At 40.9% G+C, this 20011-nt stretch overlaps 1 protein-coding gene across 11 annotated transcripts in view; it reads left to right on the forward strand.

The window, feature by feature from the left end:
* The window catches only part of CDC42BPA (CDC42 binding protein kinase alpha), a 324619-nt gene that overhangs the window by 295239 nt on the left and 9369 nt on the right, over positions 1-20011 (forward strand). For 7 of the 11 annotated variants that reach the window (XM_060245772.1, XM_060245688.1, XM_060245715.1 and 4 more), the window contains 4 exons: positions 85-169; positions 4367-4490; positions 5778-5895; positions 12273-12455. In XM_060245772.1, coding sequence (XP_060101755.1) covers positions 85-169; positions 4367-4490; positions 5778-5895; positions 12273-12455 — 510 coding nt within the window. The remainder of the gene's footprint in view (positions 1-84; positions 170-4366; positions 4491-5777; positions 5896-12272; positions 12456-20011) is intronic. The other 4 variants (XM_060245743.1, XM_060245780.1, XM_060245762.1 and 1 more) reach the window with 1 other exon arrangement.

Here is a 20011-nt window from a genome sequence, read left to right on the forward strand (position 1 = left end):
GTTCTGCATTATTAAGAACTTGCACTCTTTTAATATGATAAATACTTTGTTTTACTAAAAGACACATTACTTGTATGATTTCAGGTACGCCCCTTAAACACAGATGGATCGCTAAACCTCCTTGGATTAGAAACAGTTCGGTTAATATATTTCAAAAATAAGATGGCAGGTAAGAGTGACACCAGTGTATATATTATGCTGATGTGATACAAACTTCTGATGTTATGCGTCATTTTTAACTGCATCTCCAGTGGTTCAGCACAATAAATTGTGGGTGGGCTGAATCCAATCCATGGGTCCTTACATTAGTCTGGTAAGAATTGTATCTTTAATTTAATCAAGCCTCTAGTTCTCAAGATCAAGCATAAAATTAGGAATGTAGTTGTGGTGCATGCCTTAGCTGGCAGAGGAGCTAGAGTACATGGGGAAGAGGAGTGAAGAAAAGCACACTGAACTCATTTCAGCTTCAGCCATCCATAGTATCTAGTATAGGGGTATGCATTCAGTCTAAATTGAACCAAATAAGTACTTGAAAAATACCCTATTTGGGGCTTTTTTGGTATTTATTCAGCCAGATGCAGATTAAAAAGGTAAAGGTAGTCCCCTGTGCAAGCACCAGTAATTTCTGACTCTGGGGCAACGTCGCATCACAAAGTCGCATCACAAAGCGCTGGGATCGCTCCTTCTCCCCTCCGATCCCAGCGCTTGTTTTAAACATCACAGCTGAAGGCAGGAACACAGGCAAGTAGGAAGCACCCGCCCCCTCCACAAACGCAGCGCTTTGTGAGCGCCGGCTGTGGAGAGGGCAGCGTGCTTTCTCCTTGCCTGTGTGCCTGCCTTCAGCTGTGATGTTTAAAGCAAGCGCTGGGATCGCTCCCTCCCCCCTCCGATCCCAGCACTTGATTTAAACATCACAGCTGAAGGCAGGAACACAGGCAAGTCGGAAGCACCCGCCCCCGGCTCTGGAGAGGGCAGCGTGCTTTCTCCTTGCCTGTGTGCCTGCCTTCAGCTGTGATGTTTAAAGCAAGCGCTGGGATTGCTCCCTCCCCCCTCCGATCCCAGCGCTTGCTTTAAACATCACAGCTGAAGCCAGGCAAGGAGGAAGCACGCTGCTCCCTCCGCAGCCGGCACTTGCGAAGCGCTGGGGCCACGTGAAGCGATCCCAGCACTTGCTGAAGAAGATGGAGCCAGGCAAGCAGGCGCGGGGGGAAGCGCCGGATCGGAGGAAGAGGCAGTGGATCACCCCCTCGCCCCCCGAAGATACGTACCTTCAGACCATAAGACGCACACACTTTCCCCCCCACTTTTTTGGGGGAGAAAAGTGTGTCTTATGGTCCGAAAAATACGGTAGGCTATCAATATAGCTGGCCCAAATAAAAGCTGATATTATTTGGTTCTGATTCAGGCCAACTATTTTGCCAAGTTGTGCCACCATCACTGTGATGGTGCAACTTGGAGAAGGCATTCTCTTCACTTGCAGAAGTGTAGTGAAGGGAAGGCATTTTTAAAAGGCTGAGGCAGCGCAACTCTGTAGGTGAAGGTGTGCTGCTGAGGCAGCGTGACTCAAGGGAGTGAAAGAAAGGTAGTTTTAAATGCCAAATAAATTTGGCTTTCCCAATTATTTCCCCCAATCTCAGTATCATACCACTATTGGGATTGAGGAATATTGGGAAATACTGATATTTTATCTGAAAAATGCCAATTTTTTTCTGTACACCTCTAATTTAGTACTTCAGCATAGCTGACGTTGAAATCTATTTAGTCATATGGATTTGTTAACACTTGTTATAAAATGTTTTGGTTTTGCTTTTATCCCAACAAATAAAATGTATAATTTTAAAATTATTGTTTCACTACATGTAGACCACTTCTCAGCAAAGAGATGCTGAGAACCAGCATAGGTTTAGGTTTATTTGTTTTATATCCTGCCCTCCCCGCTGGAGCAGGTTCAGGGCGGCTCACAAATTCATAATAAGACAACAATAAAACATTTAAATTAAAACATTAGATTAAAAACAATTTGGTGTAGTGGTTAAGAGTAACGGGTTCTACTCTGAAGAACTGGGTTTGATTCCCTGCTCCTCCACATGCATCCTGCTGGGTGACTTTGGGCCAGTCACAGTTCTTTCAGCCCCACCAAACTCACAGGGTGCCTGTTAGGTGGAGAGGAAGGAAATGGGAAATGTAAGCCTCTTTGGGACTCCTTACAGTAGAGAAAAGCAGGGTATAAAAACCTACTCTTCTAACAATAGAATAGGAAAACAAGTAAGCAAAATTTAATAAAATCACAAAGCAAAAAGTCAAAACATCACAATCTTTTTGAAACTCAGTAATTGATAACAATGGACATATAAATTGATAATAATAAACATATAAAATGAGTAAACTCTATGGCATCACTGCTGAGTTGGTAACGCTGTGTATGGGGTTGCATTCACTTGAAAAGAGCAGCTTGCTTGGCTCTGTTGTTGGAGATGGAGGCTTACATCTTCTCAGTAGTACACACAACCGTGCTTTCTTTAGAGTAGGTTTGTCAGGTTGGGAAATTCCTAGAGATTTAATTCAGACTACCTTTGAAGTTCTAAACAGGCAGGAATCAATGCACTTCAACCACCTACCATTTAAGATTATCTACGAGGACTCTGATTTTTGTGCCCCCACCTTCTGAAGTAATATGGGTGGTCATAAAAGTCTAAGCCTTTTCTGTTCCAGAATCTTGATTTTGGAATACCCTCATTGCAGCTCTTTGACTGGTACAAAGCTTTTGGTGCCAGACAAAGATTTTTTTCTCTCTTTTCTTTTTTAACCCAAGTATTTTAGTGAGTATTTTCCTAGCTGGGCCTGTCGTTTATTATTGATCCTGCTGCTATTGGCTATTTTTCTGCAGCTTGTTTTATTGCTGATAGGTATATGCTGCTGCATAATGCTTTGTGTCTATTTTATTGTTTTGATTTTTTCTCCAAATTGGAGACTGCCTCGGGAAAAAATAACAAAGAGTTGATGCGTCCTTCCAACACATTTATTAGACTACTAATGCAATGTGGCCCTGGGAATCGACTTTCCTGGGATTGGAAGGGATTGCTGGGTGAATGGGAACATGGCAAAGTCCCACATCTGCCAACATCTTCTGCTGACAAATCATTGAGTCCCACGCAACAGAATCTTTTTGAAAGTTAAACCTATTATCTACTAGATTTTCCTAAGCACAATTCAGTTCTATTAGATGAGAATTGAAAGTGTTCTTTTCTGTATTTTCTCTGCTATATCACTGTACATTCTATAAAGTTCATCTTACATCAATATAAGCAACATTTATTATCAGCAGTAAGTAATATGAGAGCAGCATAATCCTGAGAATGCACCTGGTAGGTTTATGTTTACCAAACATGGTAAGTGACTGATAGTTCTTCCAAAATTTGAAAGCTGCTGGCACAACATCAGGGTGCTCAGCATTTCATGAGCACACTTTTATTTGTTCTACCTTTTAGTCCTGAAATTCAATTATTTGCATGAGTGCTTCATAGTGCAGATATGAAGTCTCACTGGCTCTAAGAAGGCAGTCTCAAAAATCAGTTTCAAGAGTTCCAGCAGGCATTATGATGCACAAACTAACTGGGGGGGGGGGGGGGAGAGAAATAACCAGTACCTGCTATAGTGGGTTTTTCCTGCTCCTGTCTGCAAGCTTAGTATCTTGGCTCAGATTGCCTTTTTATTATATTTCATGTTATCAAAATTCTCTCGGTAATCCATCCATTTTGCATCCTCTACCATATACGTGTGCAGATCATATGCACAATAGAAATGAGTAATATAGGGGATTACATATGTACAAATATGTCTAACACCATGCAAACAACTTTTTTTGTATCCAAGTAAAGTGATTTTGAGTGGAGCAGAGATAGAGGACGGAAGCTTAACTCTTTCCTTAACCTTTTGTTTCTCTATTTCATATCCCCTGCCACCGGATTTCCATACCGTTTTGAACTATGCACAGAGGAAATCCATGATAGACTGTGTGATCTGGAGCTAAAAAAAGCAGCTGGAAAAGGGTTAACATGCCTGTTCCTTTTCACATCACTGCTAATTATCCCATCTACCTGAAACTGCTTTTCTTGCTATAAAAAAAGCTTTGGGAATCTGTTACACACCTTTCCATGCTGTGTGCCATAGCTCACATTTTTTTATTTATTTATTTATTTAAGATTTATATCCCGCCCTTCCCACAAGTGGCTTCCCACAATTTTCCAAAGAAGAAAGCAAAGGATGGTAGCCATAGGCTTGGTCCCAGCAAAAATTCCCTCTGAAGGGAAGGATATATTTATACACATTGCACTGGGTAACCTGCTTGGTGTTTTTATGTTCCTAGAGGGTGATGAACTGGTAGTTCCTGAGACTTCAGATAACAGCCGGAAGCAAATGGTTCGAAATATCAACAATAAGAGGCGTTACTCATTCAGAGTGCCTGAGGAGGAGAGAATGCAACAGAGGAGGTCGGTATTCAACCTGTACTTATCTTCTGTGCACGCCTGTAGGCCCTGAAGACCTGTTTGTCTACTGTCAATGTAGTTTTTCATTTGTAAGGAAAAGTTGATTTCTGGACAATATGTTCAGATTTTTGTCTCTCCTCCCTTGCACTTATCCTTTATATATAACTTGTATAAATATCAGTTTGACTATTTAAGTCCTTTTAAAATTAAATATTTGTGTGAACAGTTATTGTATTTTTGGACTGCATGCCTCCATGTACTGTATATATGTACATTTGTGTGTGTATGTGTGTACATATACTGTATATATTTAAAGACTGATAATAAAAGTTTTACAAAAGAGGATTACATTGCTAATTACGCATATGTATTACTTTCAGAGTCTAATTCTGACATTTACATTTTGGGTAATTTCTATTCCACTCTCTGTTGTGTACTCCCCTCTTCTGATGCTAATAATTATTTAATTGATGAACCTTGTGCAGCTTTCATAAAGTGAAAACTCCACTTGAATGGTAGTTCTTTAGGGCATATGAAAATATTCATAAAGAATCATAATTTTATGAAAATATTTCAAAGGTGTTGGTCTATGTTTTGAAGTTTCTGGCCATGTGTTCTCTCCACCTTAAATGTTTGTAAATAACTGTGGGGAAACACTAACGTCATCAACCTTTTCACTGATGTAGCTAGATCTCCTTTGCTTCATGTTCAGCTCTCAAAACAGCACCAAACATTTCACTGGTTGCCGGACTAGAGCACCACAGTTTTATGCCTACCTTTTCTCTAAGATGCTCAAATCTCTTACAAAAATTTACTTTGTAACCTACAGCACATTAGTGCCTTTCAATACAAACTCTTAAAATTATTGTGACAGTGAACTGTGAAAGGTCCTGTAATACTCTTCTAATTCTTCTTTTTTCTTCTGTCCTTCATCTCTGCTTCCGTCTTTGCAGTGCCAGATCATCACTGAGCAGTCCACTTCTGCACCTTTTCTTGAATGTTGTGTCAACTCCCTCTCGTAGTGCACTCTGAGTCTCAGTAACCATTTGGACTTTTATGGGCATGGACTGCTAAGCCTTTAAAAACAAACATCCGTTCTTCCTGACCCTTTCCCCTTTCATCAGGCTGAGATCTGGCATAGAATCAACATCAGAAGTTGAAAGTTTCCCTCCCTTGAAACCTGGCCAGATATTTGGCCTGTAGATTTATATTTTTAATGAAAAGTATATTTCATCTTTAAAGAACTATCCTTATGAACTAGATATCTGACCTGAATATCTTTTCTTGCAGGGAGATGCTCCGAGATCCAGAAATGAGAAATAAATTAATTTCTAATCCAACCAACTTTAACCACATAGCACACATGGGCCCAGGAGACGGTATACAGATTCTCAAAGACCTGCCAATGGTAAGCATGTGCAAGAGTGTTCCTAAGCAGTTGTGTGTGATATATAAAGAATATAAAATGAACATTTGAAGAAAACAGTGGCAGTTGCAGCCAGATGTAAGCTGACCTTCACAGTCAGGGTCATTAGAATTGTTATTGACACATTTGTATAAGAGATGCAAATCATACAAACATATGAAGCTACCTTTAATACTGCTTATAGACCACTGGCCCATCTAGCAATGTCTGTTCTGACTAGTGTTGTGTCATGTTAACTAGAACCTTCTGCATTCCCAAGTTTGCATTTCATGCAGACTGTGCAATTAAATGTAAATGATTACTTACATTGCATAAATGATTATACAAAAACCATCAACTGATATTTCTAACTATTAAGGAAATTACTCCACATGTTCACCACACAGTTCTATATGCAGTGCTTCTTGAATTACTACCCCAGACATTGTTTTCAGGTTGCCTAATGAGCACAGAATTCTTGAGTCACCTAAATAGTTGTCTGGATGGAATTCTTAATTCCCATTTGTATTTTACTAGCTGTTTGGACTCCACCACCAGTTCTTTTCTTTCTTTCTGAACAGATCTGTTCCAGAACAAATCCCCCATGTTTTCTTGTAGCCAGGGCTTTTTTTGTAGAAAAAGCCCAGCATGAACTCATTCGCATATTAGGCCACACCCCCTGATGTCACCATTGTTTCACACAGGGCTTTCTGTAGAAAAAGTCCAGCATGAACTCATTTGCATATTAGGCCACACCCCCTGAGGACTTCCACAGATGCTAGGAAACAGTTTATTGTGTTCTCATTTAAGCTATAGCATTCTGCTGTATGCGCATCTTTCTTCTAGCATGATGGCATCATAAATTATTCTGGAGTCTAGTTAAGAGTTTGTCCTGTCATACTAACTTTCAACTTGATTCTTATTTGAGCTCAGAAGTATATATGTAAATAGCCATGTATTAAAGTCATATTGTGCTGATTTTATTGTGTCGGAAAGTAATGTGCAGATCAGACATCATTCTAATCAAGCAAGGGCTGAAAAAACCCTATTCTCTCATTTGTGAGAATATATTCACATCATTATAAGTGTTCTTGGAAGGCCAGGTTCATTAAAGTTTATTTGATAGGGGAAAAATTATATCAGTTTCATCAACATATATAAATATATCATGGCTGCATATGAAATAGTATAAGAAATATTATCATGAATTTTTAAAAATTGTAAAGTGTTAAAAACTGTAAGCTGTCAGAATTGGACTTTTGACATGAGAAAGATGCCATACCTTCTGTGCTGGGTGTATATGATCTTAAGCTACCTTGGGGGCTGTTTTCATATTATTATTATTATCATTATCAATTTCTATACCACAATCCCTGCGATAATGGGCTCAAGGCAGTGTACCATAATTCAACAAAACATTTTAAAATCCACATCTACTAAAATACTGAAAACCAAACCATATCACAGAATCCCCATTAACGGTGTTGGTGTGGGGGGCGGAGTGAAAGGCATAACTGATGAAACGTTGCTGTCTTCAGCCATAAGCCTGGTAGAACATCTCCGCCTTGCAGGCCCTGCAGAAATGTAACAAGTCCCACAGGTCCTGGAGGTCATTTGGCAGAGAGTCCCAGCAGGGCCGAGGTCAGACGCACATAAACTGACGAGATAGGCATGGATGAAAGCCAGATGCATGTCAGATTTTATGCGGTTGTCCAAACATCAGCATCTGGCAGTGGTCGTTGGCTCGTTCGTGTCCCAAACTGCCACGACTGAGACGCGGACTTTTTTGATAGTACATTAAATCTGGAATAAGAATGCTTCCGATGACTCCTGCGCGTACTTTCTATGTTTGAACGCTCCATTGTAGCTAACTCGTCGCAAGTGCACATCTGCTTCCCTGCGAGAGCCCACTCCAAATGATATCATTGCACCAGCAATTGTTGACTCAGCCTTCCAACCTTCCGAGGTCGGTAAAATATGTACCCAGCTTGCTGGGGGGGGGCAGTATAGATGACTGTGGAAGGCAATGGCAAACCACCTCATAAAAGGTCTGCCATGAAAACTTTGTGAAAGCAGCGTCACCCCAGAGTCGAAAATGACTGGTGCTTGCACAGGGGACCTTTCCTAAATGGGGGGCGGGGGGAAGCAGATCGCCCACTTCTGCTGTCTCCCTGCCAGGGGAGGAAGATGACCCACCTTTGCCGTTTCCCCGCCAGGCAGAGAGACAGCAAAGAGAGTTCCCGTGAAAGCAGCGTCACCCCAGAGTCGAAAACAACTGGTGCTTGCACAGGGGACCTTTCCTAAATGGCGGGGGGGGAGGCAGATCGCCCACCTTTACTGTCTCCCTGCCAGGGGAGGAAGATGACCCACCTTTGCCATCTCCCCACCAGGCAGAGAGACAGCAAAGAGAGTTGCCATGAAAGCAGCGTCACCCCAGAGTCGAAAACGACTGGTGCTTGCACAGGGGACCTTTCCTAAATGGGAGGGGGAGGCAGATCGCCCACCTTTGCTGTCTCCCTGCCAGGGGAAGAAGATCACCCACCTTTGCTGTCTCCCCACCAGATGGAGAGACAGCAAAGAGAGCTCCTGGGCTTCCCCTTCCTTTCTGGGTGTTTAAATGGGGGGGGAGGCAATCGCCCACCTTTTCTGGCACCTTTAAAAAAAAAAAAGCCAAGCACAATATCCCACGTACTGCGCTTGCGCGAGTGTGGAATGCCATCTCAAAAAACGAGGTCCGGTTGAGACCTCTGATCAACCAGCGATGGGACCAACGCTGCTTAGAACCGAAGGATGGAGGGATGTCTGATCAGGAAATTCATTGTAAAATAATGACGGGTTAGGGATGGATTTAATGGTGAGTGTGACCGCGGCCCAAGTCAGAGCTTTAAAATCTTTATTCTGAATCAGTGTTCACTTTTGTTGTTGTTGTTGTTTTAAGTATGGAGTGTTTTTGTACCCCAGTACGTTGTATACATTATATAGACTGGGATAAAAAGCACTTCAGAAGTCAAAAAAAGTTTAGGGGGGGATGGATTACAGCAGGGGCGGGGAACCTTTTTTCTGCCAAGGGTCATATGGATATTTATAACGTCATTCGCGGGCCATAAAAAATTATCAACTTAAAAAACAGTGCTCCACCGAGGGGGAATGATTCAGGCCAGCAAAATTAATGCAAATAATTGTTTTTCTATTTGAAGTCATGTGGAGAGCCTAATCTGGTACGCACACACACACACACACAGCCTGCCACCCTAGGCAAATGCATAGGTCCAGGGCTTTTTTATAGAAAATGCCCAGCATGAACTCAGTAGCATATTAGACCACATCCCCTAATATTAGCATATTAGGTCACACACTCATTAGCATATTAGCCACACCATCTGGGATATTCAAGTGCAAACTGAACTGTGACAGTAACTTTTCCAGGCCCTGCAGCAATTCTGGCTGGCCAGCCAGGCCCCAGGGAGGCTGCCGCACAGTACATCTGGGCCCTGTGATCCCTGCCTGGCCCTGGGGAGGCTGCTGCACAGCGTGGCTGGGCCCCACGATCCTCGCTGGTCAGCCAGGCCCCAGAGAGGCTGCCACATGGTTCGGTTCGGCCCAGCAATCCCTGAGGGCCACACCAAGTGACCTCAAGGGCCATATACGGCCCTCGGGACAAAGGTTTCCCACCCCTGGATTACAGAAAGAAAACTGTAAGTGGCTGTACTTTCAGGATATTATTTGTTAATCTTCAAATGATGGTGTCCTGAAAAGAATAAGTTGTTGAGCAACTTTTCTGCGAATTCTACCAAAACAAAGCAACCCTGAAGTTGTATTCAGGGCTATAAGCCTTGAATGCTGCTTTTGCTTACAGTGCAATGAATGGGAAATTCCTAGGAAATGCATTTATTAATAAATTCCTACAGTTGCCAATTCTGATTTGGGCAATTCCTGGAGAGTTGCGGATGGAGTCTGGGGTGGATGGTATTTGGGAACCTTTGCAGGGTATAATGCCATACAGTCTACTCTTCAAATCAGCAATTTTCTCCAGGGGAACAGATCTCTGTTGTCTGGAGATCAGTTGTAATTCCAGGAGAACTCCAGGCCGCACCTGGAGTCTGGCAAACTTAGTCTTTTCTCTGTGCTCTGCAGAATTAGACCGTTTTTGCTTGTTGCTTAATGCAAAGGATCAGAAGGGAGGTATCTTAGAATTTATTTTCACCTACATCCATTGTATTACTACAGTCTCCATTACATTGGAAAAAATGCCTCTTCTGCTGAATCATATAAATGTAATCTTGCAGTAGATTTATTGTGAAATGCCTACTGATGAGGCTCCCTTGCAGTCATCAAAGCAGGTGGCACTGTTGCCTCTAGAGGGGAAAAATGGGGATCCATCTTAGCAAGAGGTAAACAACTCTTTATTTGTCAGTTTAGTTTTTTATAAAATGTTCGTGTTGGATATATTCCATCTGCTTCCTCATTACAAATGATATGGGAGTTTTTTTCCTAAGGCAGTTATGAAAGCATATCTTGCATTAAAAAAGGAACAGCATTTAACCACCTTGTCTTTTACCACTAGATGGGGTAAGATACAAAGAGTAAGCATTTATCAGACTGCACGTTGAATTAATAAGGGTTTATCATACTACATGTTGAATTAATGTAATTTTTTTTAATTCCATGAAGTTTAAAATACATGTATGTTAGATTAATGAAACTTCTATTGGAATGCAAAAGCATATTAAAACTGCAGGGTTTTTTTTCATTTTTAAATTCTTTTATTATATTTTAGACAACCAAATAAATTACAGTTACAGTCTGTCATATCATTTTCAAACCAACATACAAGATATGTTATTATTATGGATTCTTATTACAACAACAAATTGCAGCAAGCTAACTACTCAATGAAACAAAAGCAAATCTTCGGTCCAAGATGTTTGTGAGGCTTTTAATTCACCAGAAAAAAATATGTATCCAGGCTGACCATTTATTCATCACATTATGTGATGACAGATTACCCTCAAATCTCTCCACTCACTCTGTAATTGTGTCCATCATAAAATATTCCCAGGTATTTAAATGTCACTGGTGCAATGCTGGAATATTAGGAGACCTCCAATTTATAGCTAATACATTCTTTGCCACTATTAATAAGTCAAGATGAGGTCTCTAGTATCCCCAGGAATTGAACTTTCCCCCCATAGATTTAACAAAACAAGTGTTGGATCCCCAGGTATAGTATAACCAGTTATTTTAATTTGAGATAGTATTTCCTTCCAAAATATCTTCACTTTTTCACAAGTCCACCAATTGTATAAGAAAGAGCCCCGTTATCCACATTGCTTCCAACATGCAGGAGATAGAACTGGGTTGATATGCACAAGTTTAACTGGTGTGAAGTACCACCTATACAGTATTTTTGTGGATTGTTAAAGAGTTAAGCTTCAATTGTAAAGGTCTCATTAACAAAATCAAATTGAAACTAATAGTAACTGCACTAAAACTGCAATATTTAAATACAAAATGTAATGGGCCAAAATTTGCAGTCCTTATTTAGGAAACTTAGTGTTATTTTTTCAGTACCTGGAGTTAAATTTTAAAATTTACGTTTTTTGGCAAGTCACATGCCATTATTTGTGTGCCATTGTATTGGAATTTCCTACTATGTGTTCTCATACTTCTATATATTCCTTGTTGAAATCTATAAGAGATCGCACAGGTGCTCAGATTTATAGCAGATACAATATGTATCTTCCAAAAGTGAGTTGAATTTGACAGTAGAACAACTAGATTCAAGTCCAGTTTTGAGAGCTTTGACTCACTGCCTGTTGGATATACGCACCTTGGGACACTGTAGGATGAACAAGCCTGATTCCCTAAAACAAGCCACTGTAATTGAAGGTGTATACAAACAAAACCAGTCCTATCTGCCCATCATATCAGATCTTTTTTGTCTGGCAACTTTTTTCTTTTATCAGACTATAAGCAGGTCAGTTTTATTTGTAGTTCTGATCCAGAGAAAAAGTGGAATGACAGGACAGTTTGACAGAGGTGTAACAAGGAAGGAAAGAAAAAAAGAATCAGATGTGGTGCTTGCAGTTCTTCAATTTCCTCAGAAGACAGGTCTGAAGAGACAGGAGCAAATGTGTGCCTCGAATCATTCTCTTCAAAATAATAATGAATGGGTTGTTGTCAGGACAAATTTGCCAGTAGCCTGCTATGTGTACAATAAGACCTGTGGAAATTAATTAGGCACTGATTTACAGTCCTCGTTTTTGGTGGCCACTTGCTCCATAATTTGTATTCTTTGTGTCATGATTACCATCCCTCACTTGCTTTTTCTCTCTCTGTCTCTGTCTCTTTCTGTCTTCTGTCTCTGTTGTCTCTGATAGCCTAGGTCCCCTTGTCCATCCCCTCATCATCAATCCTGTCTCATCTCTTCTCCGAGCAACTTTGAGCACATCTATCACATGACTGTTAATTCTGCTGAAAATTTCCTCTCCCATGATTCCGTAAACCCTGCATATCCCCCACCTCTACGCTCTATCCCTCGTACACCAGTTATGAATCTAAGGGTATGAACTGCTCAGCCAGGTGTTCCTGCTACTAATACTGTGTGGTGTTCTTTTTTGGCTAGCTAATATTGGGAGAGATTTAAGCTTTGCAGCTAGTCATTTGCCTCCAAATAGTGTTATGTACATTCTCTTTTATTATTTATTTATAGTTCCAAAGATGGACAAAACTTGTGCAAATATGCCTCCCTTATCCTGCTGGAGAATATTCCAGCTCAAAGTATTAATCAAATGAGGGGACTTTAAAGGGATTTGGTGCTGTATCCCAAGAAGTGTCAGGATGTGATGATGCCTGTCTCCTTCATGACCTGGGTCAGTGGACCTGCTGGGCAAGGAGAGTCTATGGAGGCTGGTGTATCCTTCAAGTCTCAGTGAAGCCAAAGAGCCACCAAACAACTAAGACCAGCCTACTGTATTCATTGTATTCATACTGTGGTGAGGGTACTCTTGAAGCAACCTGGTACCATATCCTGAGTGCTATTAGACTTCCTCACCTGTAAGATAGGAAATGGGAATGGGGAAGCAGATAAGGCAAAAAAAGAGCCCTATCTCTCCCGCAAATCTTTTTCAGCAAGTTCCTTCAAAGGAATCACTTGTATACTTTATCTTCCACTGTTACATTTTTTTCACATTCATGCTTAAGAATGAGGCTATCAGAACTCCAAGAGGTAGTCATGTTTAAATTCACTTATTAAAACCTCTTCTGTGCAACAGGGAGATCTCTATGCAGATCGCACAATATAAACAATATAATCAAACAGCATAAGGCATCCAGTAAACTGTGAGAGTACTAAGGATTACAAAGTTAGAAAAACAATCCAAAAGGAAAAGCTATCAAACATGATAGACCATAAATGATGAAAAAAATGGAATTTTAAAAGAAGACTGCAATGCAGCAACAGCAGGATAAAGCAAATAGTTAAACATACAGGAGTAGGTTACAGTCCGACTTCTCTTATAAAGGTGTACCCTAATGAACCATTATACTTTGGCCAGCTCTGTTCTCTTTATAAAAATGTCCTCCTGAACAATTCTGTTTTACATAATCAGTGGAATTGTACAAGTGTGCCACCTCAGACAGATGATTCCATAAGGTGGGAGCCACAACCAGGGGTGTACCGAATAATTTTTGGTGGTAGGGCATTGGAAATCCTGTGGGGCAGGGGAGCCAGGGGAAAGAGAGAGAGAGAGAGAGAGAAATAAAAGAGCTGGAAGCTGCTGACATAACAGCAGCTCATGACTCTGCTTGCTTCCTCGTCTCCTTGAGTCAAGGAAGGGGGTAATCTCCAACTCTCTTTTTTGCATTTTGAAACTTTATTTTATTTTGCATTTTTACAAACCGGAGGGGGCTGGGGCAGGTTGCCTGGACAAAAGAAAATGAAACTGAAGCTTTCCTGACTGTGCCTGAGGTAATTTTGGAATCCCCACACACATTTCATTTAATTTTTTTAAAAAATGAATAAAAATATTTTATTAGAATTTTTTTCTATGGGGTGGTGCTCATTCTTGGGGGACATTGCCCCCAAATCCCACCCCCCCATGGCTATGGGCCTGGGTAGAATGCATGGGCAGCAGTCATTTTACTCATTTGCATGGTGTCATCTGCAGAAGATTGTGCTTAGATGAGAGAAGAAGGTAGAGCAGAGCATGAGAGACAATCCTCCAGATAAGTGGGTCCAAGGCCATGAAGGACTTTGTATGTGGCAACAAGTATCTTGGAGTGAGCCCTGAAATTGAACCCAGTGGAGTGAATGCAAAATGGTTGCTCCAACAGCAGCTCTGAGTGCTATTAATAATGAACAACTTAAAGCACTCAAAAGCACATCCTTAGATACCTTCCAATGTCTCAGCAAGCCCATGGTATCAAATACTACCGATAAATCAAGTGAAAGCCACAGGAAAGCATGGCTCTTGTCTATATTCAAACAGAGATCATCAAGTAAAGCAACCAGTGTTGTGTCTGTCTTATAGCCCAACCTTGAAATCAGACTGAAAAGGGTCCAGAGCAGTTGAGTTATCCAGGAATACCTAGAATTGTTTCACAACTGCTCTCTCCATCATTTTGTGCAGGAAGGGCAGATTAGAGGCTGGGCAATAATTGGCCAAATAATACAGGTCCTCTCCAGGTCTGTACTGATGATTTTTGAGTGGCCAAGGAAAGGCAACCCTAAGTCAGTGATGTATTTATGATGGGGATGAATGACTCATTAATGCGATCCTTGCATGATTTCAGTAACCACGATGGACAAGGATCTAGAGCACAGGTGGTAATTTTCACAGATTCCAAAATCCTATTTACATCCATCACAGTAATTGGGTAAAAGATCCATAAAAGGATCAGATAAAGTACTAATACTTTTTCTGTTTGAACTATTACAACTACAATTAAACTGGAAAAAATCTGGGAGGTTTTATCAGAAAAAAACTTGGCAAAAACATAACAACTGATCACCTGTTCCAGAGAACTGAAAGGCTAAGGCTTGGGAACCAATAAGTGCTGAAATACCTTAAACAGCTGTGTTGGTGACAAATTAGCTGTTGCAGTGGTAGCAAAGATGTAAGATTTCTTTGTTGCCGTCACCACTGCCTTATAGATCTAATGAGCTCTATAGCACACTTAGTCAGATTTACTCTGGTTTTCCACGAACACCACTCTAGATGTCTACAGGTCCTCTCCAGGTCACCCAGCTTCATGGTAAACCAAGGGGCTGGATTCCACCTTGAGGTCCATAAAAGATGGCGAGGGGCGATCCTGTCAGAATCTTCTTCTAGAGTTTCATTTGGTATTGTGGCCTGGAAAAAAGGAAGTTTGGATTTATACCCCTCACTTCACTCAGTCTGAGAGCAGCTTACAATCTCCTTTTCTCCCTCCCCAGAACAGGGGAGCTAGGTGAGGCTGAGAGAGCTGCTCTTGAGAGAACAGCTCTGAGAGAACTGTGACTGACCCAAGGTCACCCAGCAACTGCAGAGACGTGGGAGATCAAACCTGGTTGTCCAGAATAGAGTTCACTGCTTTTAATCATTACACCAAACTATCTCTCTGTCATTTGGGATTCTAAATTCCCTCAGAGCATTACAGAATCCAAAAGGATTCACAAGTCTGTGCAGACAATTTTACATCCACCCACTCCAGCCCGGTTCCTGTGAACTGTCAGTGCCACATTCACCTGTGCCTTAAAGAAGCAGTGTTCAGACCAAGCCATTGGCTGAACCTCCAACCCCCAGGCTAGCCTTTCCACCAAAGGTTCGGTGTAAAACAACTAAATCTCAGGTAGTATTAGTAGTATCAGTGTATGTGATGTTTCACAAAGTAGCATAAGAAGAAAGGTCCCTACCCTAAAGGGCATACATCTAAGCTTCAACTTTGGGAACACTGTAGATGGAAGGGAGAGTAATAGCATGTCCATGTACAAAAGCAGCTGCACCTGCCTAAGGAATGGTACTTTATGTGTTAAGGCTCACAAAAAGATGCATTTTGAGAAGAGATTGGGAAACACTTTACTTGTTAGGAGAAGGAATTTCCAGCTTGAAGGATTGCATAGGAAAAATGGTGGGTTCATTTAATGTTACAGGTTTCTAAGGATGATTTAACTAGGATCTCTGTCAAATCTTCATTTAAAAGCATTACTGTTTCACAGTGAGGAAGTGTCTGTTGAATTACTCCAGTCAGGCATTTCAGGTATTTCAACTAATCCTGGCAGTTTCAGTGAATGTATATTATTTCTGCTGCAAATTAAAGGAGTAGGCCATACTGGTTTTCCTGTAGAAGAATTTGTGTTTTCCAGGGAAGCATCTGTAAACTTGCTGGTTGTTAAGTAAACCATGAGGTTTGTTTTTCCTGCTGTGGCATTTCCACTACATTGCAGTCAGCTCTTAGAGTTCTTTTCTTTTCAGAAGAGAGGCATTTCTTCTATTCACTGGCAAAGATTTAGCTGTGGTTTTTTTAAAAAATATATATATTCTTTGGCTGCAGATTAGGTGTTGAACTCTTTCGTATGTAAAAAAACATATTTTAAATGAGATACCACAAAAATTCAGCTGTGCTTCCATTTGTCATTTTATAATCACTGGTTTAAACTGTCATTATTTTTTTATGCATGGTGTGCTTTTTGTTATTGTTAAAATATCTTCCTGTTCTCAGCTGCCAGGTTTTCCAGTAATTATGTATTTAATGTTATTTTTAGAAAAAGGAACAATGAAGCAGTTTGGCCTTTTTTAAAAAATGGTAAAACATATAGGACATAGATGGATTTAGTCTACTGGCTAATAAAAATGAATGCGTCATTCTCATATATCCTGTATTATCAGTTGCCTCATTCATTGTTTCGTCATTGTTTACAACTATTTGATATTTCACATATGGATTATAAACAAAATAAGCTACTTTCAGCAAAATGCTCACAGTTCTGCTTGGTGGGGTGTGTCATGGGGGTTGCAAACCAGTATTCCAAGTATCTCTACTCTCTGAGTATGAAGGCATGTTTCCCTGCATAGGTGCCTTGCTGGTAGAGGCTATACCATCATCTATCACAGATTACATACTGTAGATTTTTTACATGGGTATTATAGGAACTATGGGAACTGGTTCCCCCACTCCTTCATCCTCTCACTGGGATCTTGTTCTTAGCAGAATGCTTTCCAAGGAAGCATCTGGGTATTTCTTGAATATTGAATAAAATCAGCACCCTCCTCCCTCCTGCTGTAAAAAGTTGGCTTGGTATTTCCATTCAGTTGCAGAAAAGAGAGAATACTGAGAGCTCACTATACTGATGTAAAGGCACTGTGTATTTATTTTAGGCTGGAATTCCATGTGCTCTAACCAGTATGCTGTTTTCATTCCATTTTCTTTTGTTTTCTGTAGCTATTGCAGTTGGTGTAACTTCTGTGAATGCATTTTGTTATAGTGCAGGGGTGGCCAACAGTAGCTCTCCAGATGTTTTTTGCTTACAACTCCCATCAGCCCCAGTCAGCATGGCCAGTGACTGGGGCTGATGGGTGTTGCAGGCAAAAATCATCTGGAGAGCTACTGTTGGCCACCCCTGTTATAGTGCATATCAAACTAACTACTATTTGCTGGATATCAAAAAGCTGTTGACTGGACATTCAGTTGAAATATTTGTGGTGATTGATATAATACAATATTCAACGCTGTCATTCTCAAAATAGAAATTCAATTTATGATTAATTATCAGTGCCATCAGAAGAGGATAGTTAACTGATTTCTGTCTCTCTCACTGAAAAGCATGACCATAAAGGTAAACACAGTGTTCTGGATGGCAAACACACTGCTCCAATGAGATGCAGGAAAGAATTCTTAAAATTACAAGCCAAATGTGAACTAATCTTTGTTTTTCTATTTATGCAATGCACTAACAATAGTAGAAGCATAAGAACATAAGAGAAGCCATGTTGGATCAGGCCAATGGCCCATCCACTCTGTGTCACACAGTGGCCAAAAATTTTTATATATATATATATATACACACACACACACACACACACACATATATATATACATACACAAACACACATATATATACACACACACACATATATACACATATATACATACACAAACTGTGGCTAATAGCCACTGATGGACCTCTGCTCCATATTTTTATCTAACCCTCTCTTGAAGCTGTCTATGCTTGTAGCTGCCACCAACTCCTGTGGCAGTGAATTCTACATGTTAATCACTCTTTGGGTGAAGAAGTACTTCCTTTTATCCGTTTTAACCTGACTGTTAAACAATTTCATTGAATGCCCACGAGTTCTTGTATTGTGAGAAAGGGGGAAAAGTACTTCTTTCTCTGCTTTCTCTAGCCGCCCTGAGCCACTTGTGGGAAGGGCGGGATATAAATCCCGAATGAATGAATGAATAAATAAATAAATAAATACTTTTTCCATCCCATGCATTATCTTGTAAACCTCTATCATGTCACCCCACAGTTTCTCCAAGCTAAAGAGCCCCAAGCATTTTAACCTTCCTTCATAGGGAAAGTGTTCCAGCCCTTTAATGATTCTAGTTGCCCTTTTCTGGACTTTTTCCAATGCTATAATATCCTTTTTGAGGTGTGGTGACCAGAATTGCACACAGTATTCCAAATGAGACTGCACCATTGATTTATACAGGGGCATTATGATACTGGCTGATTTGTTTTCAATTCCCTTCCTAATAATTCCCCGCATGGCGTTGGCCTTTTTTATTGCAATCGCACACTGTCTTGACATTTTCAGTGAGTTATCTACCACGATCCCAAGATCTCTCTCTTGGTCAGTCTCTGACAGTTCACACCCCATCAACTTGTATTTGTAGCTGGGATTCTTGGCCCCAATGTGCATTACTTTGCACTCGGCCACATTGAACCTCATCTGCCACTCACCCAGCCTCAACGGATCCCTTTGGAGTGCCTCACAATCCTCTCTAGTTCTCACCACCCTGAACAATTTAGTGTCATCTGTAAACTTGGCCGCTTCATTGCTTACTCCCAATTCCAGATCATTAATGAACAAGTTAAAGAGCATGGGACCCAGTACTGAGCCCTGCGGCACCCCACTGCTTACCATCTTCCACTGTGAAGACTGCCCATTTATACTCACTCTTTGCTTCCTATTAATTAGCCCGTTTTTGATCCACAAGAGGACCTGTCCTTTTACTCCATGACTCTCGAGCTTACTAAGAAGCCTTTGATGAGGAACTTTATCAAAAGCTTTCTGGAAGTCAAGGTAAACAACATCTATTGGGTCCCCTTTGTCCACATGTTTGTTCACCTCCTCAAAGAACTGTAACAGGTTAGTGAGGCAAGATCTTCCCTTACAGAACCCATGCTGAGTCTTCCTCAATAACTCATGTTCATCAGTGTGCCTACTCATTCTGTCCTTGATAATGGTTTCTACCAACTTTCCCGGTATCGAAGTCAGACTGACTGGCCTATAATTTCCCGGATCTCCTCTGGAACCCTTTTTAAAGATGGGGGTGACATTTGCTACCTTGCAGTCCTCAGGAACGGAGGCAGATTTCAATGAAAGATTACAGATTTTTGTCAGGAGATCCACAAGTTCAACTTTGAGTTCTTTCAGAACTCTTGAATGTATGCCATCCGAACCTGGTGACTTATTAGTTTTTAATTTGTCAATCAGTTGTAGGACCTCCTCTCTTGTCACCTCAATCTGACTCAGGTCTTTCAACACTTCTTCCAAAATTAGTGGTTCTGGAGCAGGCAAACATTTCTCGTCTTCCACAGTGAAGACGAAGGCAAAAAATGCATTCAGCTTCTCAGCCATTTCCCTATCCTCTTTCAGTAATCCTTTGACCTCTTGGTCATCCAAGGGCCCCACTGCCTCCCTGGATGGTTTCCTGCTTCTAATATATTTGAAGAAATTTTTGTTTTTGGTCTTTATGTTTTTTGCAATATGCTCCTCATAGTCCCTTTTTGCCTGCCTTATCACAGTCTTGCATTTGATTTGCCACAGCCTGTGTTCCCTTTTATTAATCTCACTTGGACTAGCTTTCCACCGCTTAAAGGAGTCCTTCTTACCTTTTACAGCTTCCATTACTT

Source organism: Heteronotia binoei, chromosome 1 (assembly GCF_032191835.1).
Source record: "Heteronotia binoei isolate CCM8104 ecotype False Entrance Well chromosome 1, APGP_CSIRO_Hbin_v1, whole genome shotgun sequence".
Taxonomy (NCBI): Eukaryota; Metazoa; Chordata; class Lepidosauria; order Squamata; family Gekkonidae; genus Heteronotia; species Heteronotia binoei.